Genomic DNA, 25,962 nt, shown 5'->3' with positions numbered 1-25,962 from the left:
CTACAGCCTCGTAACCTGAGGGCAAGGATGCCGTTTTGGTCTTCGTCTCAGAACAGCAACCAGAAGCATACAGGCACTCATCACCATGAGAGCAGCTACACCATACAGTCCATAGCCAATACCCTGAGGCACTGAACACAGGGGAAGATATAAAGTCAAGTTCCCATATATTGGTTTAATAAAAACCCACACAGTCTTACCTTCCTCATGACCATCAGCTTGGCTCCTAGCTGAAACTGGCAAGTCAGCAATAAAGACAACCATACCACTAGAAACTGGGGAGAGAGTCTTAGAATCCTGTGCAGATCTTCCTGAAACTGATCTTCCTGTTAAATGAACCAAGAAGCTGATCAATACAAGACAAAAGGGGATGCAGAGTACTTGGTCTAACCTTAGGAAAAGCTCAAACTTACTTGTCCTATGACAGCTTGGTTCACAGGACTCTGTGGCTGAGAGCTGGCACACAGCTGTACTACAGTGGATAAAGAGCTGGAGAAGAAAAGCAAACAATAAACACCAAGATCTGACCTTTTAACCCTCCCCAACAAACAAAAATTAAGGATGTATACCTGTTCCTTTCGAGGGATTTGCGAGGCCTTGTCAATAAAGGTAAACATCTTCATAACGAAGCGCTTGTAGTGAGTTGGATACTGCAGACCAGAAAAGGGGCCAATAGGAACCAGTGTTGTCTGGTAGCGGTCGTGTACATAAGGACACCTTGTAAAGGCACAATGAAAGGTTTCGTACAAAGATCAAAGGAATCCTTCACAATCAGAGGTACACTGGTGATTACCCAGGCAACATGCTTACCCATCAACCAGCAGGTCCCACTGAGGTTCACTTGAGGGATATGGGGAACTAGTGGCCCAGCAGCTATCCAGAACAAGGGCGATATTCGGATCTTCCCTCTCCAGTATGCGTACTTCCACATACACTGAATCCTGCAGTACCTTTGTCACAGGGTAGTCAGCATCCGTGTAGTAGGAGCTATACACATCAGCTGGAATGACATTACAAGAATGTAGACTTTCCTTCCAAACTACTATAGAGTTCATCAACTTGTTCATCCTTATATTCCAATACTCCCACAGATATTGTTGGCTCCTGCCAGATTCCTTATCCCACCCCCAACTGAAAGCATCCCAGTTTACCCCTTTTCTGGCATCTGTCAGGGCATCAGGGTAACAATTCCAAGGTAACATTTAGTCAAGTGTGCTTACCATCAGAACACCCTTTAGTGGTACACACCACTTTAGCAATTCTGAGCTCCACTCTAAGGGCACCTTGCTGAACTACAGGAGGAGGAGAAGGAAGCGTGTGCACGTCCACCACCAAATTCCCAACTGCTGTAGCCAAATATCTGCACTGGAATGTTAGTCTGAAAAAAGAGCAACCATCTCAAGTTCAGCCTTAACCAAGCTGGGAAACCATTTTATGATCAGTACATCATGACCACTCACTCAAACGAGCCTTCTCTTGTGATTGCACCATGAGGACCAATACCCACTTCATACAATGATGCCATGGTGTTTTCATAAACAATGTAGTCACCTTCCACCTGCAGGAAACATTTGAGAGGATTGACAGGACAAGGCATGGAGATAAGGTACTGATGGGAAGAAACCCCAACAATGACAACCTTTGACCCAAGGCCTCATGTTCACATTTAAGCTCATGTTACAGTACTTTGGAGAACATGAATATTTTGGCTCTGTATTCAATCAGACCTTCGTTCTTGCACCACAAGCTGTGACCGGGAACTGGTAGAGGGCAAAGTCATCATTGCTGTCAACAGCTGTACAGGGGCCACCAGTAGCTTCCAGGATACTGATACTGTCCAGATTGATGCTTGGTATTGTGACATCTCTGGAGATGACCAATAAAAACTGCCCATCCATGGTACAGTGCATAGTGACTGAAACAACCAAGTACAAGAGCAATTGATGACCAGCGACTTAAGTTAAACAGGCAACTTCACAAGGCCTTGTACACAAAATACCATCCTGATGAGACCTCTGGATGAATTGAGCCAAGGTGATCAGATTTGGGATTTCACCAATTCAACCCAACCTTAACCCCTGTACATTTTTGTACAGCATTCAAAGTCTCATGTTTAAAAAGTGCCAAAACTTAGTAAATAAGCTTAATTGCTCCGCCCAAAACAAAAATTGAAGCCACAACCTACATAAAGCGTTTATTCAAGGGGAGTGAACGAAGGCTACAAAACTTGTACACTGCTGCATGAACAACTTGCCATGTCTAATACACCCCCCCATGTCAATGGTACAGCCTTCAGTTCACTTAACCTGAAGTAAAATAGGACACCTATTCATTTGATTTGTGGGGTCTCAGGAGCCCAAGAGTTTCCTGACTTGATATTTACCTTTATCTAGGACATTTGAAAAAGGCTTCTACAATTCTCAACACTACAGCCATCATCTAAAATATTTTACCACATCATATAACTTCTAGTACTAGATAGCAGCTAGTGAATTTCTAAACACCAACATAAAACCAAGACTTAAAACAAATTGGTTAGCTACCTTATAAACACTTAGGCAGTTTGTAACATGAAAGCTAGCTTTTATCACCAGCTCTGGTGGAAAAATCCAGGTTGGTCTGGATGGGTTACCAACTGGCAATAGATGGTCCAGGTCACTTTCAGCAGATGGTAACCCATCCAAACAGCCTGGATTTTCCCCACCAGGGTTGGTGCTTGTAGAAAGCAAAAAGTCATTACATGTACTAATATATTGTTGGAGCTTTTATTTAAAAGTCATCATTATGAAGGGGAACAACAAACCCTCAACCAACCCATTTAAGCTTCCAGCTTGGCTTGCAGGGAGCCATCAAGCTAGTTAAGGACGCCCTACAATTTGTTTTTTCATCCATGTTCCTAGGTGATGTTCATCAATTCAGGCAGGGGACTCTATTGGGATGTAGATAGATTTTAACCAACTCCAACTCAACCCCTTTTGTACATTTCCCCCCTTATTGAGCCATGTTAACTCTTACAGATCTCAGTGTGCAGCTATGTTGCTAAATATTAAAGGCATTTAAAAACCAAAACAACCCACTGGTTTATAATGAAAGTCTGATCATGAACAAAAAGCAAATTTACTTCCCATTGCTCACCTGCCTTTCCATAATAGCACACGGGGCCATCATAAGCGCTCACAAACTGCCTGTGATCATAACAACATTCAAGCACTTCACAGTCAGCAGGACTAATGCCAGGTTCACCACAACCCACCCGGGTAGATTCATCCACCTCACAGACCTGTGAAGCTTCAGAGACCTTTCGGATCCACTGGTGGGATTGATTAGTCTCCGGAAGAGGTTCCTGAAGCAGGTTTGCCTCTGATGGAGTGACTCCTGATGGTGTTACCTGGCTCTGAACTACAGGATCACCAAGTCCAGCTGACTGTAAAGATGGCATTGGCCATGATGTAACATCTGGCACTTGGGTAAGTCTGCTACAACTACAAAAACTGACATGGAGACCAAGGAACCCTAATGCCAGTACAGACAACATCTTACCCACTATCTTTACTGAAACACAAAGTTTCCAGCCCCACCTGAGAACTATTTATAAGAGGTTTAGGGTTGCCAGGTCATCACTATGGTTTGGACATAAATTTATGGTCTATTAGCAATTTAAATGAGCACTAGGTATGGCTGATATGGAGTGAAATTACAGGTTTATCTCTCAAAATGAGGTATTATAAAAATGATTAATCCATATAAAATAGAAAAATAGCAGAATTTTACAGGAATTGTTCTTCTTTGAAGACCTGGCAACCCTGTTTTGTTGTGGTGAATTAGTCTTTCGGTCTCTCCCACACTTAATTTGTCTACTGAACAGGGTGTTAAAATTATTTCAAGCTAGAACATGTGAGGTTGTTCCTATACACTTCATTGTTTCCTTTGTTAAGGTTTAAAGTTTTATGTTCGAGAAAAATTCTGTATGGGTGTTTTGGAAAAGATTTTATCGAATCAGTCAATTAAAATGTATGCTGTAGTGGTATAACAACATGTTCAATAGCTACGAATATAATTTTATCACAAAAAAAGTATGTATGTGTTTTTTAAAGGGTATTTTTAAATTTAATTAGCAATGTCTTGGGGCGGTTTGCATGTTCTCCCCGTGTCCGCGTGGGTTTCCTCCGGGTGCTCCGGTTTCCCCCACAGTCCAAAGACATGCAGGTTAGGTTAACTGGTGACTCTAAATTGACCGTAGGTGTGAATGGTTGTCTGTGTCTATGTGTCAGCCCTGTGGTGACCTGGCGACTTGTCCAGGGTGTACCCCGCCTTTCGCCCGTAGTCAGCTGGGATAGGCTCCAGCTTGCCCGCGACCCTGTAGAAGGATAAAGCGGCTAGAGATAATGAGATGAGATGAGATGTCTTGGGGCGGCACGGTGGTGTAGTGGTTAGCACTGTCGCCTCACAGCAAGAAGGCCCTGGGTTCGCGGCCGGCGAGGGCCTTTCTGTGTGGAGTTTGCATGTTCTCCCCGTGTCCGTGTGGGTTTCCTCCGGGTGCTCCGGTTTCCCCCACAGTCCAAAGACATGCAGGTTAGGTTAACTGGTGACTCTAAATTGAGCGTAGGTGTGAATGTGAGTGTGAATGGTTGTCTGTGTCTATGTGTCAGCCCTGTGATGACCTGGCGACTTGTCCAGGGTGTACCCCGCCTTTCACCCGTAGTCAGCTGGGATAGGCTCCAGCTTGCCTGCGACCCTGTAGAACAGGATAAGCGGCTAGAGATAATGGATGGATGGATAGCAGTGTCTTGGTGGCACGGTGGTGTAGTGGTTAACACTGTCGCCTCACAGCAAAAAGGTTCTGGGTTCAAGCCCAGTGACCTTTCTATGTGGAGTTTGCATGTTCTCCCCGTGTCTGCGTAGGTTTCCTCCAGGTGCTCCGGTTTCCCCCACAGTCCAAAGACATGCAGGTGGCTCTAAATTGACTGTAGGTGTGAATGGTTGTCTGTGTCTATGTGTCAGCCCTGTGATGACCTGGCGACTTGTCCAGGGTGTACCCTGCCTCTCGCCCATAGTCAGCTGGGATAGGCTCCAGCTTGCCTGCGACCCTGTAGAACAGGATAAAGCGGCTACAGATAATGAGATGAGATAATGTATATCAAAGTTACAGTACTGTTCAACAGATACAAATATAATTTCCATGACAAAATAGCAGAGGGGAACTGTCAGGGCCTTCTAGGCCTTCAGAGACAGCCCAAACATAACAGCATTTCAAATGTTATACAACCCCGATTCCAAAAAAGTTGGGACAAAGTACAAATTGTAAATAAAAATGGAATGCAATGATGTGGAAGTTTCAAAATTCCATATTTTATTCAGAATAGAACATAGATGACATATCAAATGTTTAAACTGAGAAAATGTATCATTTAAAGAGAAAAATTAGGTGATTTTAAATTTCATGACAACAACACATCTCAAAAAAGTTGGGACAAGGCCATGTTTCCCACTGTGAGACATCCCCTTTTCTCTTTACAACAGTCTGTAAGCGTCTGGGGACTGAGGAGACAAGTCGCTCAAGTTTAGGGATAGGAATGTTAACCCATTCTTGTCTAATGTAGGATTCTAGTTGCTCAACTGTCTTAGGTCTTTTTTGTCGTATCTTCTGTTTTATGATGCGCCAAATGTTTTCTATGGGTGAAAGATCTGGACTGCAGGGTGGCCAGTTCAGTACCCGGACCCTTCTTCTACGCAGCCATGATGCTGTAATTGATGCAGTATGTGGTTTGGCATTGTCATGTTGGAAAATGCAAGGTCTTCCCTGAAAGAGACGTCGTCTGGATGGGAGCATACGTTGCTCTAGAACCTGGATATACCTTTCAGCATTGATGGTGTCTTTCCAGATGTGTAAGCTGCCCATTCCACACGCACTAATGCAACCCCATACCATCAGAGATGCAGGCTTCTGAACTGAGCGCCGATAACAACTCGGGTCATCCTTCTCCTCTTTAGTCCGAATGACACGGCGTCCCTGATTTCCATAAAGAGCTTCAAATTTTGATTCGTCTGACCACAGAACAGTTTTCCACTTTGCCACAGTCCATTTTAAATGAGCCTTGGCCCAGAGAAGACGTCTGCGCTTCTGGATCGTGTTTAGATACGGCTTCTTCTTTGAACTATAGAGTTTTAGCTGGCAACGGCGGATGGCACGGTGAATTGTGTTCACAGATAATGTTCTCTGGAAATATTCCTGAGCCCATTTTGTGATTTCCAATACAGAAGCATGCCTGTATGTGATGCAGTGCCGTCTAAGGGCCCGAAGATCACGGGCACCCAGTATGGTTTTCCGGCCTTGACCCTTACGCACAGAGATTCTTCCAGATTCTCTGAATCTTTTGATGATATTATGCACTGTAGATGATGATATGTTCAAACTCTTTGCAATTTTACACTGTCGAACTCCTTTCTGATATTGCTCCACTATTTGTCGGCGCAGAATTAGGGGGATTGGTGATCCTCTTCCCATCTTTACTTCTGAGAGCCGCTGCCACTCCAAGATGCTCTTTTTATACCCAGTCATGTTAATGACCTATTGCCAATTGACCTAATGAGTTGCAATTTGGTCCTCCAGCTGTTCCTTTTTTGTACCTTTAACTTTTCCAGCCTCTTATTGCCCCTGTCCCAACTTTTTTGAGATGTGTTGCTGTCATGAAATTTCAAATGAGCCAATATTTGGCATGAAATTTCAAAATGTCTCACTTTCGACATTTGATATGTTGTCTATGTTCTATTGTGAATACAATATCAGTTTTTGAGATTTGTAAATTATTGCATTCCATTTTTATTTACAATTTGTACTTTGTCCCAACTTTTTTGGAATCGGGGTTGTATTTCATTTCTTTCATTCTTTAATTTCTTTCATAATTTCATTACAATTATTCTCTTCTAATTTTAATTTGGCCTCATTTTCTATCAAATTTGCTTCAGAAACGAAAGGGTTACTGTCATGAAAACATTAGAGTTATCCAATGAGATTTTTTTGTTTGTTGTCTCTCGGCTGAGAAGAGTTTCGAGCTGGCTCACTCATTGGTTAGGACTTCATTGCTGGGGCAGAAAGCCATGGCATTGTATGTTTATGTAGGAAGTGACAGATAAATTAACCAGTCAGATTTTGACTTATAGTGGGAGGGACCAAAATTTTATCGTCCTAGGCCTCTTTGAAGGCGAATGCTAGCTTACCTGCGAGTTGGCACCGTCAGCGCAGCAGTGACATTACCTTCCAGCCGGTGTAGCGTTTATCAATAGTGTTCGCGAATGCTAATAAAGCGGTCAAGCCAGTGCTATTGAGAGCAAGGAGCACAGGCTAACGATGGAGAAACTATGATTTCTGTCTCCAGAATCTTCTTACACGCTCGCTACAGTATTTTTCACTCATACTTAAGTATTCATTTCCCTGTTTAATTTACTTAGTTACTTTTAAAATCAACATAGACAGCGACACACAGCGGAGCGACTTGGCAGCCTGCCACTAATCTCTTGCAAAATCCTTTGCCCTGTTGCTTTTTTGGTGTGTCTAGCTAAGTTTTGGCTGAGCTCAAGTCCCGGCTCTAATAGTAACGGTTCGCCACTGCAAAATAATATTATTCATAATAAAAAGTAAAATAAAATAACAATCATAGAATACCAGTTGGGTTTTTAAATGAAATTCAAAAGTTTAGGCTGTATTATTATTATTATTATTATTATTATTATTTAGGTAGCTGGATCTCCAGCTACCTCACCGACAGGCCGCAGTATGTCAGGCTGAAGGACGTCACGTCTGACACTGTGATTAGCAGCACCGGAGCACTCCAGAGCACGGTGCTGGCCCCTCTTCTCTTCACCCTGTACACCACGGACTTCTGCTACAACTCTGAGCTGTGTCACATTCAGAAGTTCGCCGATGACACAGCCATTGTTGGGTGTATCAGTGACGACAGAGAGGAGGAGTATAGGAGCCTGGTGAGAGACTTTGCCGTCTGGTGCAACAGGAACCATCTGCAGCTCAACACCTCGAAGACCAAGGAGCTGGTCATTGACTTTGGGAGGTCCAGACCAAGGTCACGACCAGTTCTGATCGAGGGAGTCGAGGTGGAGGCTGTGGATTCCTACAAGTACCTCGGGCTGTGGTTGGACACCAAGCTGGACTGGACTTGCAACACCAATCACTTGTACAGGAAGGGATAGAGCAGGCTATATTTCCTGAGGAGGCTGCGGTCCTTTAACATCTGCAGGAAACTCCTGTGGATGTTCCATCAGTCTGTGGTCACCAGTGTCCTGCTTTACACCGTGGTGTGCTGGGCGGGGGGCAGCACATCCAAGAAGGACACATCCAGGCTGGACAAACTGATCAGGCAGGCCGGCTCTGTGGTCGGCATGAAGCTGGACTCTCTGATGACGGTGGCAGAGAAGAGGTCTATGGACAAACTATTGAACATCATGGACGATGCCAGTCACCCTCTGCACACCGTCATCAGCAACCAGAGGAGCCTGTTCAGTGACAGAATGCTCCTTCCCAAGTGCAGGACGAACAGACTCAAAAACTCCTTTGTCCCTCACGCCATCAGACTGTACAACTCCTCTCTGGGGGGGTAACAGGAGGACAGAGGACGGAAAGGAGCAGTAGCCTAGCCTGACAAAAAGCAATACCGGACAACGTGCAATATAAATGTGCAATATAATGTGCAGTACCTCTCCTGCTGGACTTTTTTTCTTTTTCTTTCCCCATATTTTATTCTTTTTTATATTTGTAAATGTAAATACTGAATTTAATTTATCTAGAAGTTTTCTCTATTTTCTATTCTCTGTTTATCCTGTGGGGCGGCACGGTGGTGTAGTGGTTAGCGCTGTCGCCTCACAGCAAGAAGGTCCTGGGTTCGAGCCCCAGGGCCGGCGAGGGCTTTTCTGTGTGGAGTTTGCATGTTCTCCCCGTGTCCGCGTGGGTTTCCTCCGGGTGCTCCGGTTTCCCCCACAGTCCAAAGACATGCAGGTTAGGTTAACTGGTGACTCTAAATTGAGCGTAGGTGTGAATGTGAGTGTGAATGGTTGTCTGTGTCTATGTGTCAGCCCTGTGATGACCTGGCGACTTGTCCAGGGTGTACCCCGCCTTTCGCCCGTAGTCAGCTGGATATAGGCTCCAGCTTGCCTGCGACCCTGTAGAAGGATAAAGCGGCTACAGATAATGAGATGAGATGAGATGTTTATCCTGTAATGATGCTGCTGGAATTGTAATTTCCCTGAGGGAACCCTCCCAAAGGGATCAATAAAGTTATATCTAATCTATTATTATTATTATTATTATTATGTGGGCAGCACGGTGGTGTAGTGGTTAGCGCTGTCGCCTCACAGCAAGAAGGTCCGGGTTCGAGCCCCGTGGCCGGCGAGGGCCTTTCTGTGCGGAGTTTGCATGTTCTCCCCGTGTCCGCGTGGGTTTCCTCCGGGTGCTCCGGTTTCCCCCACAGTCCAAAGACATGCAGGTTAGGTTAACTGGTGACTCTAAATTGAGCGTAGGTGTGAATGTGAGCGTGAATGGTTGTCTGTGTCTATGTGTCAGCCCTGTGATGACCTGGCGACTTGTCCAGGGTGTACCCCGCCTTTCGCCCGTAGTCAGCTGGGATAGGATCCAGCTTGCCTGCGACCCTGTAGAACAGGATAAAGCGGCTACAGATAATGAGATGAGATGAGATGAGATTATTATTATGTTGCTGTACAGAACGGTTTCCAGCCATCGACGTTCTCAGTAATCGGTTAGATTTGTCTGTCCATTGACTAGCCTGGTTATGTCTCTGCACCGTTGACTAGGCCTGTTAATCGATAGCCGAACTCAAGGGCCAGTGACTGTAGACGTGGTGCATAGTTAGCCAGTTGATATTAGCTAGCTAACGGCTAATACAGTCCATAACGGCTTATAATACATTCGCTAAGTGACCTAATGATTATTTTAACCTTTAAAAGAATAATAAGCTTGCAAAAACAATAATTAAGCTTGCAACCATGTTAGACTTTGCTATATTTGCTGTGACGTTTGTTGTTATTTTGGTCGGTGCTGTGCTGTATTTATATCCGGTAAGAATTTTGTGAAATAAATATATATATTTTAAATGTTACTAGCTTTAACTAGCTCATTTTTGTTAAAATAAATAATTTGTTTTACTTGTTGTTCTGTGAAGTATTTTATAGAAGCTACACGTTGTGAGAATTAAAGTGTAGAAGCTATTAGAGCAAACTTCATGCTCTTTACAGTTGAGTGCAAAAGTTTGTGCCCCCACAGTTTAATGGGTGGTTTTTTTCCCTCTACCAAAAAAAAGGTATTAAAAGTGACCATGAGTGCATCCTGAAACAGCAATTCTACTTTCACTGTAAACATGTCAGCCTGCAGACCTGAACTGAAGAAGGCTGAAGTGGCTAAATTATAACAATTGGAGGTGGAAAGATTTAAAAAGTAGATTGGATGAGTTGTAAAGACAGAGGAAGGGCTTAAAAGAACTGAATAATATCTAATCATTCATTCATCTTCAGTAAGTGCTTTATTCTGGTAAAGGTTGTGGTTGATCCGGAGATCTCGGGGACACTAGTCAGAGGTAGGAATACACCCTGGATGGGACACTCGTCCGCTGAGCACACAAATCTCATCTCATCTCATTATCTGTAGCCGCTTTATCCTGTTCTACAGGGTCGCAGGCGAGCTGGAGCCTATCCCAGCTGACTACGGGCGAAAGGCGGGGTACACCCTGGACAAGTCGCCAGGTCATCACAGGGCTGACACATAGACACAGACAACCATTCACACCTACGGTCAATTTAGAGTCACCAGTTAACCTAACCTGCATGTCTTTGGACTGTGGGGGAAACCCACACAGACATGGGGAGAACATGCAAACTCCACACAGAAAGGCCCCTGTCGGCTCGAACCCGGACCTTCTTGCTGTGAGGCGACAGCGCTAACCACTACACCACCGTGCCGCCCTGAGCACACAAATCCACACACTCATTCATGACATGCCTTGGGGTAATTAACGGACACTAATCGACCTCCTGGTATGTTTTTTTTCATGAAGTTCGAGGAATAATTTGTCTCTGATGAGCATGCACACTTTTGCACTGAACTTTGAAGGGATTGTAAACTTTTGCACATCCAGTAGACAGCAGATATTAGACTAGCATTGACCTTACTTGCATATACTGACCACTATTTTACGCTCCCCAGTCATCAAGGCGAGCTTCTGGTGTTCCTGGCTTGAACCCTACTGAAGAGAAGTAAGTGTCAACACAAACCAGTTCCTCCCCTTGACCTTTCTCCATCACAAACACACACACTGTGCTATGTTTCCTTTGCTTTTTAGGGATGGTAACCTGCAAGACATTGTGGCCAAGGGAAGCCTGCACGAGTTCCTGGTCGGGCTTCATGATTGCTTCGGTCCTGTGGCGTCGTTCTGGTTCGGACGGAGACCAGTAGTGAGTCTGGGCTCTGTGGATGAGCTGCGACAGCACATCAACCCCAATTGGACCAGTGAGTCGTGAAACACCTTCAAGTCCTTGGATTAATGAGTGCTAACAGATTTTACACATACCCTGAAGAACCTTTAACTGCAGAATAAATTCCACAGACTATCTTAGTTGAGATTTTTTTTTTCCCCCCTGAAGCTTACTTAAAATTGTTTAATAATATTTTGTCTATGTATTGCAGCCAAGGTCATTTTTCTTCATTACATGTATAATGATGTACCCAGAGCTGCCTGGGGAGCAGTTGGGGGTTAGGTGCCTTGCTCAAGGGCACTTCAGCCATTCCTGCTGGTCCAGAGAATTGAACCGGCAACCTTTTGGTCCCAAAGCTGCTTCTTTAACCATTAGACCATGGCTTCTTGAACTTATCTCTCATAAAACATATTAGTTTCAAGGTGACATTACTTACAAGTGACTGTTTGAGTTGTTGAGGTTTGGATTAATCTTATTTCATTGAAAGAACTCAAAAACGAGTATAGTTTGGCTAATGGTGGGTTGTGGTGTTCACCACTAGAACTCACCATAATAATAATAATAATAATAAATCACTGATTAGATTTTTCGAACCACAACTTTATACATATGATCAAATACATGATTTTCTTGTGTTTGGGATTCAGTTGAGTGCAAATATTTCCCAAATGCAGAATTCCAAGAAAATAAAAATGTATTCTGAGACGAGACGACACTTGAGGCGACGTTTGTGAAACTGAACGCACTCCGAAGTCTGATCATTATCAATAACATTTCTCTGGCTTTGTTGTTTTATTCCAAGGGTGTGCAAACTTTTGCACCCAATTACGTAGATTTGATTCGATTCGATTTGATTTTTCACCGTTTATTTCTTCTCTTTCTTTAGCCGATTCCTTTGAGACGATGCTCAAGTCGTTGCTCGGTTACCAGTCGGGAGCGGGCATGGGAGGAACCGAGGCGCTGATGAGGAAGAAAGTGTACGAAGGGGCCATTAACAAAACGCTGGAGAATAACTTTCCGATTCTACTCAAAGTATTGCATTTAGTCTGTGTTTAACGAACTGCAGCAGTATTCCTTGGCTTATTCCATTTGTAATCCTTGCACTCTCGCGTTGGCAGCTCGTCGAGGAGTTGGTCGAAAAGTGGCAGTCGTATCCAAAGTCCCAGCACACGCCCATCTGCGCTCACCTGCTCGGATTGGCCATGAAGGCCGTCACTCGGCTCGCCATGGGCAGTCGATTCGCCGAAGATGCAGAAGTCATCCGGTTCCGCAAGAACCACGAGGCCGTGAGTAGTTATAAGCTGTCCCACTTAAAGCCAAGATTGTATTCTGTTGTAATAAGAAGCAGGTTGTTGTTTTGTCGCATAGATCTGGTCAGAGATTGGGAAAGGTTACCTGGATGGGTCTATCGAGAAGAGCTCCAGCAGGAAGGCGCACTACGAGAACGGTGAGTCGAGTAACGGCATCAGATTCTCAATTCTGATTGGTCAGAAGGTGGTTCTTTTCTTTTTTTTTTTGGGCTTTTTTCACCTTTATTTGGATAGGACAGTGTAGAGACAGGAAATGAGTGGGAGAGAGAGACGGGGAGGGATCGGGAAATGACCTCGGGTCGGAATCGAACCCAGGTCCCTGGATTTATGGTATGGCGCCTTATCCACCTGAGCCACGATGCCCCCAGGTGGTTATTTTCTATCCCAGCAGCTCGGTTTCATCTGCAAAGAAAATCATGTTTTTTTTAAATATCGGTGCACTCTTTTGTGTGAATATGGAACCATTTCTATCGTAAAAGCTATTTTCTTGGTAATGTGTCACAAATTGGCCGTTTTATTTGACTGAGCAAAAAGAAAGGCTGGTAAAGGAACAACCTGATATACTAGTGTATTTGAGATAACGTAAATAATAACAGGAACTATCTTGTGCACTGATGATAAATAACTTTGTTTTAAATTCCTTCCGTATCTGTTGTATGTACAGTCGGTCGTTTTATTAACTTCAGACTGACTGTGTGGGTTTACAGCGTTGTCCGAGATGGAGTCCATGCTCAAGTCTGTTATAAAAGAGAGAAGTGGGCATGGTTCGAGTCACTCGACTTTCATGGACTCTTTACTACAGGCCAAACTGTCAGAAAGACAGGTGATGTCAGAGCAACACACAAACACACACCACACAGATTGATTGATGCACATTATTCATTCGTAGTTAGTTTTTTTTTTTTTCTCCTCAGGTAATGGAAGAGAGCATGGTGTTCACCCTCGCCGGCTCAGTCATCACTGCAAATCGTAAGCTGATTCTTCCTCTCTCGAGGTTTCCTTCTTTCAAGTCAAGTCAGCTTTATTTAGATAGAACTTTAACGACAGCCTTTATTACTTAAAGTGCTTTATATAGTACTTAAAGGAGAACTGAAGTCATTTTTAAACTTGCTTTATTTCTTAATTAACGTGTTATTCAATTATGTTTTCGGTTTTAGTAACCTTATATCGTGACTCGTATTGGCAACTAATTGCAATTAAATATTATACTGATCGGCCTATTCGGATTTTAGCCGTGCTGAATGTGGTTCGTTTGGTCCACGGCCGGCGTCGCTTATCCGCACGATCTTAACGAGGCTTCGAAACGTGAAGTGTCAGCACCGCCATTTTGAAAACTGTTTTCCAAACGAAATATTGCACAAAAACGAGTTTAAATGACGATTACTGCCTACTTTTTTCAAACTTTCCCGATTGCTATCAAAACAAACACAACTTCCGGCTTGATTACGTCAGCATTCGAAAGAGGGCGTGCGCGTTTTTTGACAGCGTTGGCAGATGTCGGTCACTTTGATTTCTGCTGTACGTTGTACTTCCGTCCTACGATGTCTCGCACAGGTCTCGACGAATCTCGTTTACGGCCATTGCTTTGACATACGGACTGATATATTACACAGCTTATTTCAAACACTCAGAACTTGCTATAGCAGCGACAAAATAGCGATCAAAAATGCGTTTCTGTATTTAATAAAATGAGAGAAATAGAATTTTGATGATGATAAATTTGCCTTCAGTTCTCCTTTGAAATAAAAGGCATAAAACCAACACGTACACGATCCGTCCTGTGGTACAACATGCCGCGAATAATAATAATACAAAGACGTGCAACAATTATAAAACAAGACGGTCAGTGACAGCGTAGCTCACTCCGGCCCGATTGCTCATTAGGGATTGATTAATTACCCCATATCTTCATTATTAACTGCAGTTTTGCAAATTTAGGTAGAAGCTACTTTATATGCACCCAAGGCAGACCGACCTTCCTGCCAAAAAGAATAAAAATCGGTGAAGAATTGAGCGAGAAGAAGCGATTTTTGTGAAATGTGGACGATGTCGGATGGACGATGGACAACACATGATGGCATAAACTCATCACCTGTCGGCCGGATGACCTAGTAATAATAATAATAATAATAAACAATTATTCTCCGAAGTTCAAGTGAATATCGGTGAATATTAACCGAGAGAGATGAAGTCGAGGTTATTATTCACCGATATTCACTGAGCCTGAGGTGAATAATTGTTTTACTGTAAATACACAGGTGATTCTTAACAAATATATATATATATATTTCAAACTTCAAAACTAGCATGCAAATGTAATAACGGCGCGGCGCAGACTTGTCACTTATCTACGCCGAGTCACATAAAATACTTTGCTCTGAAATCCATAAAATAAATCACAATCCCACGTCACCTTTGAATAGTTTTAGACCCAACTTTGCAGCATCTTTAGTGCTTTTAGGAACAGCGTTTTCTTTCATCATTTGTAATTCTTCCTCACTTGTGGTGACGAAGCGATCGGCTGCCGTTTTGCCGAGTCGCTCGAGGTGATTATCGAGAATTTCTCAACCAATCAGAGTGTGAGGTTTTCTCTAATCACCTCCGTAGTTATACTAAAAGAAATTAATCTCATCTCATTATCTGTAGCCGCTTTATCCTGTTCTACAGGGTCGCAGGCAAGCTGGAGCCTATCCCAGCTGACTACGGGTGAAAGGCGGGGTACACCCTGGACAAGTCGCCAGGTCATCACAGGGCTGACACATACGCTACGTTCACACTGCAAGGCTTAATGCTCAATTCCGATTTTTTTGTGAAATCCGATTTTTTTGTGAGGTCGTTCACATTAACAAATATATGCGACTTGTATGTGATCCTCAGTATGAACGAAAAGCGACCTAAAAGTGTTCCGCATGCGCACTGCAGGATACGACGACGTCACACGCAGTGAGCATGGCCAGTGTTTACGGAAGTAAAACCGCCCGGTTGCGGTATGACTCATCCAATCTAGCTTGAATAGCTGCATCCCCCCAAATGGAAATCAGCTCCCTAACCTCTGCGTCCTTCCATTGAGAAGATTCAGAACCTTCACAGCCCGAAGCGTCCCTCGCATTGATGTCATGCGCAGGGGCGCAGATACGTTTTTTGAACTGGGGGGACAAAAAACTGGGGGGGGGACAAAGCTGCCAGCAAACCAACCCCAACATGCCTGTCAAACTTGTTGTTAGTAACCATAGCAACCAAGCTCGAGCTCGCAACCTGTGCAGTCTGTGCAGCTCAACCAACCGAATATCAGTCTTTGTTTTGTTTTATGTGAGTTGTTGCAACTATATGTATACACTGCTGTGCACCTCAATAAACCGAATGGTAATTAGTCTTTTGATTTTTCCGTGAGGTTTGCCTTATGCAAAGAAAGACAGCATAGACGTTTTTTCCTCCCTATAAGTAGGGGGGACCGAACGAGGTGAATTTAAATATGACTCGTCCCACCCTCTATCTGCGCCCGTGATTATGCGCCATGTTGTTGTAACTTTTTTGAGAGACCCGCCGCCTACTTCAGCGCAGCATAGTGACGTTTGTGGCTTGTTGATGACGTGTAAGTCGGATGAATGCGACCTGGCGGTTCAGACTGAAGTCGCATATGAAAAGAGCGGATAGGAATCGGAATTAGCACCACATATCCAAACGGCCTGGGTCGGATTTGAAAAAATCGGATCTGTGTCGTTCATATTGTCAATAAAAGATCGGATACAGGTCACATATGGGCGAAAAGATCGGATTTGAGTCACTTCAGCCTGCAGTGTGAACGTAGCCATAGACACAGACAACCATTCACACTCACATTCACACCTACGGTCAATTTAGAGTCACCAGTTAACCTAACCTGCATGTCTTTGGACTGTGGGGGAAACCGGAGCACCCGGAGGAAACCCACGGGGAGAACATGCAAACTCCGCACAGAAAGGCCCTCGCCGGCCACGGGGCTCGAACCCGGACCTTCTTGCTGTGAGGCGACAGCGCTAACCACTACACCACCGTGCCGCCCAAAAGAAATTAATATGAGATAAAACCAGTAAAACATTTGATTTTCTGCAGGAAATCACAGTGTTCCGTTCTGAAACTTGCACCTTCCTGGTTAGGTTCAAAAAAGACTTTTTTGAAACATGTGCTGGCTTCATGAATATTTTATTTTTATTATTTTTTTTAAATATCATGATCATTTAAAAATAAGAAGTAAAGCATTCATGGCCTACTCTTATAGGAAAATACAAAAAAAAAGACATCCAGTGTGACACAAAGCTACCACACATCGAAGGTGTTATTTTGCGATATCGGCCCGTCCTGAAGCGCTTCACTCCTCCAAAGCAGAGAATTTGTCTTTATTCTGTAATAACGTGTCGTAGTGTTTTATCCAGTTATTGTTGTGGAAGTTCTGTGAAACAGAGCTGCTGTTCTCGATAACTAATTCAACATGGCTGTGGCGTCAGAGCTTCTCTCTGCTGTTGTTGCTGTTTCTCACCTTGTCCCCCCCCCCTCTTCCCAGTGTGCATCTGGGCAGTACACTTTCTGTCCCTGTCGGAGGCAGTGCAGGAAAAACTGCATGAGGAATTAGTCGAGGTGCTGGGTGATGAGCCTGTGTCCTTGGAGAAGATTCCACAGCTCAGGTCTGTTCTGAGCCTCTTCCATGCACGTGATTGCGCAGTTTCTGTGCTCCACTAGAGGGCGTTACTGTGTGCCGTAGTGATTGCCTGCCTGGAGAATTTAGTGGTCGATGTTGTGCGTCTCTCGCGCCCTCTCTCTCTGTGCAGGTACTGTCAGCAGGTCCTGAACGAGACGGTACGCACGGCCAAACTCACCCCGATTGCAGCCAGACTACAGGAGGTGGAAGGGAAGGTGGATGGACACGTTATTCCTAAAGAGGTCAGTTGTGTTTATGCCGAAGTTTAAAACAGCGTTAAGATTTATTTACGTTGTCTAAAATTTAGGGATTTAATATTAGTCTGTGTGTGGTACTGTAATTATTTCTGTTTTTTTTTTTTTTGTTCTTTTCCCCCTCTGCTCAAACAGACTTTGGTTATCTACGCTCTCGGTGTTGTCCTTCAGGATGCAGACACTTGGTCATTACCATACAGGTGTGTGTGTGTGTATTTGTGTGTATGCATATATCCACATATATATCGAGGATTTTACATGGTAAACTTCATATCTTTGCGCCACCTTGTAATGTTCTTTATATTATATAGACACATCCGCACACACAAAAAAAAGCAAGTTAATCAAAAGAATTTTCATTTTGAACCGGTTCGACATTTTGATAACGTGCGTCTAGTCAGCAGGAAAACGCTCAGAGCGACGTCATCGGAGCGAAATGTCGAGAATTATCATACATACTGTACGGGCCACTTTTTCCATGAAATAAAAACATTTATTTTTTTTCGCGGTCCGGTTTCCATCAAATCCTGCACTCTGATTGGCTGGCAAGTGGGTCTGTATTCTACGGTAAGGACCCCGGATACGGACCTCTGGGGACTCGCTCGTTCACAACAACAAACATGGTAGCAATTTTTGTCAACGTTTATTTTCGCATTTCTCAGGAGAATAGCATTAATTTTACAGCATGGATAGCGATAACGACAGTGTTCACAGCGAAAGCGAGTTTTAGGGAGAAGAAATAAAACATTTCAGGAGAAAGCTAAAAACTGTAACTGTTGCTAATGCTGAGCAAAAACATGGCTGAATCCTGAATGACTCAATTTTGTATAAATAGGGGACTACATAGGCGGCAAAATGTAGTTTTTTTCCTGCCATGGAAGTGCACTTGTATACCGAGGAGGAAGCAATTTGCATTACAGCCATGAATGAGGATTCAAAATGGCGGCTCGGCTCGGTTTTCCCTTTTGGGCGCTCTCGTTTTCTGTTAGAATTTCTCTCATTCTCATTATCTCTAGCCGCTTTATCCTTCTACAGGGTCGCAGGCAAGCTGGAGCCTATCCCAGCTGACTACGGGCGAAAGGCGGGGTACACCCTGGACAAGTCGCCAGGTCATCACAGGGCTGACACATAGACACAGACAACCATTCACACTCACATTCACACCTACGGTCAATTTAGAGTCACCAGTTAACCTAACCTGCATGTCTTTGGACTGTGGGGGAAACCGGAGCACCCGGAGGAAACCCACGCGGACACGGGGAGAACATGAAAACTCCGCACAGAAAAGCTCTCGCCGGCCCCGGGGCTCGAACCCAGGACCTTCTTGCTGTGAGGCGACAGCGCTAACCACTACACCACCGTGCCGCCCTGTTAGAATTTGGTAAAGAAAAAAATAAATATATTATTTACCAGCTTAAGGTCGGTCCGTATGGTGAAATACCGTGACCTCGGCCTTGAATACTGACTTTCAAGACCTCGGTCACGGTATTTCACGATATGGACCTCCCAGCTGGTAAATAACATATATATATTTTTTTTTTTTCACGGTCCGGTTTCCATCAAATCCTGCACTCTGATTGGCTGGCGAGTGGGTCCGTATCCTACGGTACGGACCCCAGTTACGGACCTCTGGCGACTCGCTCGTTCACAACAACAACAACAAGCAAAGTAGCAATTTTTGTCAACATTTATCTTTTTTATAAGATTTATTTATAAGATTTTTATCAAAAATCTTGTAAATTTTTGCCAGCATTTCTCAGGAGAATAGCATTAATTTTACAGCATGGATAGCGATCACGACAGTGTTCACAGTGAAAGTGAGTTTTACTACCCTGAGGAAGAAGAAATAAAAGAAAACATTTCAGGAGAAAGCTAAAAACCTCTAACTGTTGCTAACGCAGAGCAAAAACATGGCTGATTCCTGAATGACTCAATTTTGTATAAATAGGGGACTACATAGGCGGCAAAATGTAGTTTTTTTTTTTTCCTGCCATGGAAGTGCACTTGTATACCGAGGAGGAAGCCATTTGCATTACAGCCGTGAATGAGGATTCAAAATGGCGGCTCGGCTCGGTTTTCCCTTTCGGGCGCTCTCGTTTTCTGTTAGAATTTGGGAAAGAAAAAAATAAATATATTATTTACCAGCTTAAGGTCGGTCCGTATGGTGAAATACCGTGACATCGGCCTTGAATATTGACCTCGGCCCAGAGGGCCTCGCTCAGTACTTTCAAGACCTCGGTCACGGTATTTCACCAGACGGACCTCCCAGCTGGTAAATCACACATATGTATTCTGTTATATCGCTTATCCTCCGTGTGATACGCCACTCTCCCGAATGGAGAATGAGCCTGCGATATTGTTACAATATCGCACGTTGTCAAGACAACATGACGTCACATGTCAGAGCTCATGCGAAGATCCAATGACAAAACTTTTCTGCTGCGCATGCGCACAATCATTTCTTTGTCGGTCGGGAGAGAGAGAAGACGAGGCTAATCCAGCGCTACTACTAGGATTAAGCACTAAATAAATAAACTGAACATGCGCTGAACACCCGAAAGGCTACCAAAACTTCATTATAGATTCTTCGCGCATATTTACAAGAGAAAAACATACCAATGGACGTTGAAAAACTGGAAAAGAGACACATTGGAGATGTAAAACTTCTGTCCTAGTGAGGAACTGTGACAGTCTGTAAACAAAAATGGCTGCCAGGTTAAAAGCGGAAGATTTTGAGAGAATTTTGGCTGCTAGGTTGCTCTGTTGCGTGCAGCTGTCGATGTTGAGTTTAAAAGTAACTCAATAAATTACACACGGAAAATAATAATAATGTTCAGCTTGACTGCGTGAGCATTGGCCTTCGCTAATACTACAAAGGCTGGAAGGTAACTGGGCTGCCGTGCTAACAGCACCGAGTCGCCTTTGAGAATGCTGATATGAAGAGAGTGTGTATTATTAATAATAATAATAATAATAATAATAATAAATATTGGCTGGCTTTTTTTATTGGTCTATCAGATATATTCCATTCAGCTACTCGTCTTCGACTCGTTCAGTATCATGCTAGATGAATGGAATATATCTGATATACCACTCCGATATTATTTAAATCTGTCACTCAGATCCGTGATGTATTTCGTTTGAAAAATGCAAAATTTTCAACACGGGAAGATAAACTTCATCACGTTCTTCAAGCCAGTGTGTGATTTTCTTTTTATTATATCGACACATTCACAAGTCCCCAAATTTATTAAAACAACTCACTCATCGATTTCCTCACAACTGACATAAATGTTATTTCCCAGCTGGGAGGTCCGTATGGTGAAATACCGTGACCGAGGTCTTGAAAGTACTGAGCGAGACCCTCTGGGCCGAGGTCAGTATTCAAGGCCGAGGTCACGGTATTTCACCATACGGACCAACCTTAAGCTGGTAAATAATATATTTATTTTTTTCTTTACCAAATTCTAACAGAAAACGAGAGTGCCTGAAAGGGAAAACCGAGCCGAGCCGCCATTTTGAATCCTCATTCACGGCTGTAATGCAAATTGCTTCCTCCTCGGTATACAAGTGCACTTCCATGGCAGGAAAAAAACTACATTTTGCCGCCTGTGTAGTCCCCTATTTATACAAAATTGAGTCATTCAGGATTCAGCCATGTTTTTGCTCGGCGTTAGCAACAGTTACAGGTTTTTAGCTTTCTCCTGAAATGTTTTCTTTTATTTCTTCTTCCTCAGGGTCGTAAAACTCACTTTCGCTGTGAACACTGTCGTTGTCGCTATCCATGCTGTAAAATTAATGCTATTCTCCTGAGAAATGCTGGCAAAAATGTATAAGATTTTTGATAAAAATCTTATAAAAAGATGAATGTTGACAAAAATTGCTACTATGTTTGTTGTTGTTGTGAACGAGCGAGTCGCTAGAGGTCCATAACTGGGGTCTGTACCGTAGGATACGGACTCGCTCTCCAGCCAATCAGAGCGCAGGATTTGATGAAAACCGCACCGTGAAAAAATAGAGATTTATGTCACGGTTTTGGTTCTCCATGTCCCGGATGGAGCTGGGATGAAAAATACGAGTGATGTATTTCCCAGTAAAACACTCGCGTTTATATAATATACCTGTATATAATGATATTTTGCCTCCATGATGCTGTGATGCTAAAACGCCGTATAAAAATAAACTGATCAAACTCCTTTTCATTAGTTCGTGGTGGTGTGTGTTATAGAAATAATTATCATTTGGATGTGGTATTATAACACACGTATTTTGCCGCAAGTCCGAAATTGACATCATGATGCGTTATATCTAATTTTGCATTCAACCACAACAAAAGACCAACTAGTGTTTGTGCTCATTTGTGTTCTGTCAGAGTTGTTCTTGAGTCTCGGCTACTGAGTAAAATACAAATCGACCCAAACGGATTTATTGCACAAACCTGCACCAACTAATGCGAAAGAATTCATGTGTAATTTCATTTTATATCGGTGGCCATGATGACAGATGTTAAAGGTCCCATGGCATGGTGGTTTGTTGACGCTTTAAACGGGCTCGTGGAGGTTTCCGGATGTTATATCCGCAGCCTTTCTCGAAATGAACCCTCGGCACGTAGATATAGCCTCCTGGGAGAAAGCCCCATTTCAGCGCTTTTCCCAGTGCGTCGTTTTGCTAATGAGAAGCAGGAGGCGGGGAAGGGTAGAGGGTGGGGGCGGGTCTTATCATTAATATTCATGACATGTAAACGTGTTACTTCTGATTGGCTAACAGCACTGTGACGCTACCTCCAGTGGGTCAGAACAAGCGGATGTGGGTGTCTTACTATGGCGAGAGAGAAGGAACAAACTGCGAAGGGAAAAATACCGTGCGCTGACGTCATTAAGGTGCGACGCGAGGAAATAAAATAAATTCAACAAATGTTTGGGTTTTTACTGAACAAACAAACAAATAAAATGAACGAGTGACTTAAAAAAAAAAGAATGTGGGGGTCTTTGTAAAAACTGTTTTGATTGGCTATTACAACAGAGCATGCTGCATGCTTTTTGGTTTTGTAGCGCAGAGTACCTGGCTAACTGCAGGAAGCGGTTAGCTGCACAGCTAATGTAGCCATTGCAAGGCTAACGTGGCACCGATTTTAAAACACGGCAAAACGACTTAACAGTTATACACTTACTTGTTCGGTGTTTGTGGCTGATGCGGCAGGGATGCTTGGTACGGACCCAGGCTTCAGTGACGGTTGATGTGCAAAACCTGCCCTGTACTGTCCCAAGTTGTGGAAACATTCCTCAGGAAAATGCTTCCGACAAACATACACCGTCTTAGGTAGACTCGACGGCGTATTATTGGAGTAAATAAAATTAAGCCACTGCGTCTTCAGGGGCTCTCCCGTCGGCAGTAAAAACAGACTCCTTTCTGTGTTGTCACATCCATGTACAGCGCAACTTCCATGTTTGGTGGCAACTTTTGAGTTGGGCGGGCAATCCATACAGTGGGTGGGAATCCAGAGAGGGGGCGTGGGGATCATCTCCCTTGCTGACGTAGGCAAGGGAAGAGTTTATCAACGCGCCGTTTTGACGCGCCATTCTCAAATGTTGGGCATAGTTTGGTTTACACATTATGAAATTTCTAGCCACTGGGGTGACTTAAGAAGGTCAGAGGAACTCATTTTAACGTTAAAAAACCTCAGAAAGTGAAAATTTCATGCCATGGGACCTTTAACATTCTTCATTGTCTGATTTCTATGATCGTGTCTCTGCTTGTGCAGGTTCGATCCAGATCGATTTACAGATGAGACCGTGATGAAGAGCTTCTCGCTGCTGGGCTTTTCTGGAAATCAGGCCTGCCCTGAGCTTAGGTAAAATGAGGAAATGTTTGCTGGAAGTGAGGCATAATTTCAGCTTTTAACACAGTGCTCATTACTACAGGAGGATGATTTCACTGCAGGAAAAAGATTTGTGTGAAAAGTGTTGCCAGTTCATGATTTCCAGGTTGCCAGGTGACAATAATTACAACGCTTCCTTCCTTCCTTCCTTCCCTGCTCAGATTTGCGTACACGGTGGCGGCGGTGCTGCTGAGCTCGCTGGTGCACAAGCTGCGGCTGCATCGCCTCGAGGGCCAGGTGGTGGAGTCCAGGTACGAACTCGTGACCACGCCGAAAGATGACACCTGGATCACAGTGAACAAGAGGACCTGATTCCTCCGATTCCTGTGTGTCGCACACAACCACAAAGGACACTTTGAAGAGATCACTTTTCCAGGACGTCAAACGTCATGCCGTGTTGCTGGAGTCTGGATGATTTTGTTGCTCGTAACATCAGGAATGATTTCTAATGCCTTATCATGTGCTAGTCGATACAAGGATGAATCTAATGAATCATTTCAAGGAGTCATTTAATACCTGATTCCTTTTTGATAAAGAACTTTGTTTTCTGCAGTTTGTTTCTGTTCAGGTCATTAAGTTAATGAAACATCTCGTTTGATGGTATTTTAGTAATACAAAGAAGAAAAATCTTTCTTTTGTTTGTTACAAGTTTTAACAGTCAGAAGAATTACGTATTTGTACATAGCTGGGTGCAAATGTTTGCACACCCTTTGGACAAAATGAAGAAGACAGAGGTTTCTTTATCACGTTTGTAATAAAGATAGTCAAATCATTTGAAGATATTAATGGTGATGAACAAATAAACTGATATTACAGTGATTCCACAGTGACTGCATGTGTGCCCCTCTGGTATTACAATTACATGTATACAGTATAGCTATATAATGAATATCCTTCACAACAACCTATGCATGTTCAGTACTGTGCAAACATCTTTGGCACCCTATTTTTTTTTTTCATACAAACTTTGTTATAGATTTCTATTTTCAAAACATTACAAAAACATTTTCAAGTTCCAAATGTTCGTTTTCCAGCACAAAATTAAATGTTACGGAAAAAAAAAAGTTTGTATCTGAGCAGTATATTCCATAAGAGAGCACTTTTCAGATGAAAAAAGAAAGCATAATCAAGGCTGCTGGGTTTTGGGGCAAAATGAAGAAGTGAGTGTGACAGTCAACGTGTCCAGAAGAACTGTGGCTGGTTCTGGAAGATGCTCAGTAAAACCTACAGCTCATTTCATTATCAAACTGGACCGGAGACTACGATTTTTTTTTTAAGCAAAGGGAATTTCGTCTCACACCAAATATTGACTTTTTTTCATTTATTATGGCTTACTTATTATGGTTTATAGTATTTTTTTAATGTTGAAACATTTCATTTCATTATTTTTAAGCGACAGCATTTCTTTACATGTGCCTAAGATTTTTGCACAGCACTGTATATCAGATACATAACTTAAAACAATAAAATTGATAACATCTCCAGCACTGGGCGGCACGGTGGTGTAGTGGTTAGCGCTGTCGCCTCACAGCAAGAAGGTCCTGGGTTCGAGCCCTGGGGCCGGCGAGGGCCTTTCTGTGTGGAGTTTGCATGTTCTCCCCGTGTCCGCGTGGGTTTCCTCCGGGTGCTCCGGTTTCCCCCACAGTCCAAAGACATGCAGGTTAGGTTAACTGGTGACTCTAAATTGAGCGTAGGTGTGAATGTGAGTGTGAATGGTTGTCTGTGTCTATGTGTCAGCCCTGTGATGACCTGGCGACTTGTCCAGGGTGTACCCCGCCTTTCGCCCGTAGTCAGCTGGGATGGGCTCCAGCTTGCCTGCGACCCTGTAGAAGGATAAAGCGGCTAGAGATAATGAGATGAGATGAGATCTCCAGCACTTTGCACCGATTTACTCCACAACTCACACGTTCAACAACATCCGAGTTTCCTGAAGAGCATTGGGACAGGAAAAGTAAATTCTATCATTCTTTTTTTTCAGTGATATTGATCACCATATTCCCCAAATTATCAGCTGTGGTTAAATTATTCATTAAAAAAATAATTTTAAGTAAATCATTAGAATGTTCTCATGCCATGAGCTTGGTATCTAATTCTATGGTGGGGGAAAGATTTAAAATGACTCATGTTGCTTTCAACCCTGTTAGTCATTTAGTTTCAGTGTTAATTTGTTTTTAATAATAATAAAACATTTTAAATTACTAAATGGAAACACGATCATGGATTCATCCATTAGTTTTTCCCTGCAAGTGGTAAAAATATTTTTAATGATTTGTACACTACCGTTCAAAAGTTTGGGGTCACTTTGAAATGTCCTTATTTTTGAAAGAAAAGCACTGTTCTTTTCAGTGAAGA

General features: G+C 43.3%; 2 protein-coding genes across 2 annotated transcripts; one reads left to right on the top strand and one right to left on the bottom strand.

The window, feature by feature from the left end:
- On the bottom strand, positions 1–9,917 carry zp2l2 (zona pellucida glycoprotein 2, like 2). The gene is made up of 10 exons (XM_060918036.1): positions 9,911–9,917; positions 3,136–3,552; positions 1,728–1,915; positions 1,461–1,558; positions 1,221–1,378; positions 811–1,000; positions 570–717; positions 414–489; positions 201–326; positions 1–131 (listed from the first exon to the last, which is right to left on the bottom strand). Exons 1-10 carry the CDS (start codon positions 9,915–9,917, stop codon positions 1–3), a joined length of 1,539 nt encoding a protein of 512 aa, XP_060774019.1.
- On the top strand, positions 9,811–24,429 carry LOC132884804 (cytochrome P450 20A1). Its single transcript, XM_060918774.1, has 13 exons — positions 9,811–10,083; positions 11,225–11,274; positions 11,361–11,527; positions 12,380–12,525; positions 12,612–12,779; positions 12,862–12,940; positions 13,511–13,626; positions 13,718–13,772; positions 17,344–17,464; positions 17,609–17,720; positions 17,868–17,932; positions 23,494–23,583; positions 23,772–24,429. Exons 1-13 carry the CDS (start codon positions 10,012–10,014, stop codon positions 23,920–23,922), a joined length of 1,392 nt encoding a protein of 463 aa, XP_060774757.1. The 5' UTR covers positions 9,811–10,011; the 3' UTR covers positions 23,923–24,429.
- Positions 24,430–25,962: the final 1,533 nt, after the last annotated feature.

Source organism: Neoarius graeffei, chromosome 4, assembly GCF_027579695.1.
Source record: "Neoarius graeffei isolate fNeoGra1 chromosome 4, fNeoGra1.pri, whole genome shotgun sequence".
NCBI classification, from domain to species: Eukaryota; Metazoa; Chordata; class Actinopteri; order Siluriformes; family Ariidae; genus Neoarius; species Neoarius graeffei.
The sequence above is the reverse complement of the archived record's forward strand: the minus strand, read 5'-3'. Positions and strand labels throughout refer to the sequence as shown.

Bases quoted from the DNA above. Each gene is read 5' to 3' on its own strand.
- zp2l2 (XM_060918036.1), bottom strand. The intron at 1,001-1,220 runs GTAAGCACACTT...ATGTCATTCCAG, and splicing joins CACTAAAGGGTGTTCTGATG to CTGATGTGTATAGCTCCTAC. The intron at 327-413 runs GTAAGTTTGAGC...TTCATTTAACAG, and splicing joins ACCAAGCTGTCATAGGACAA to GAAGATCAGTTTCAGGAAGA.
- LOC132884804 (XM_060918774.1), top strand. From the start codon at position 10,012: ATGTTAGACTTTGCTATATTTGCTGTGACGTTTGTTGTTATTTTGGTC. The intron at 12,941-13,510 runs GTGAGTCGAGTA...GTGGGTTTACAG, and splicing joins GAAGGCGCACTACGAGAACG to CGTTGTCCGAGATGGAGTCC. The intron at 13,627-13,717 runs GTGATGTCAGAG...TTTTCTCCTCAG, and splicing joins CCAAACTGTCAGAAAGACAG to GTAATGGAAGAGAGCATGGT.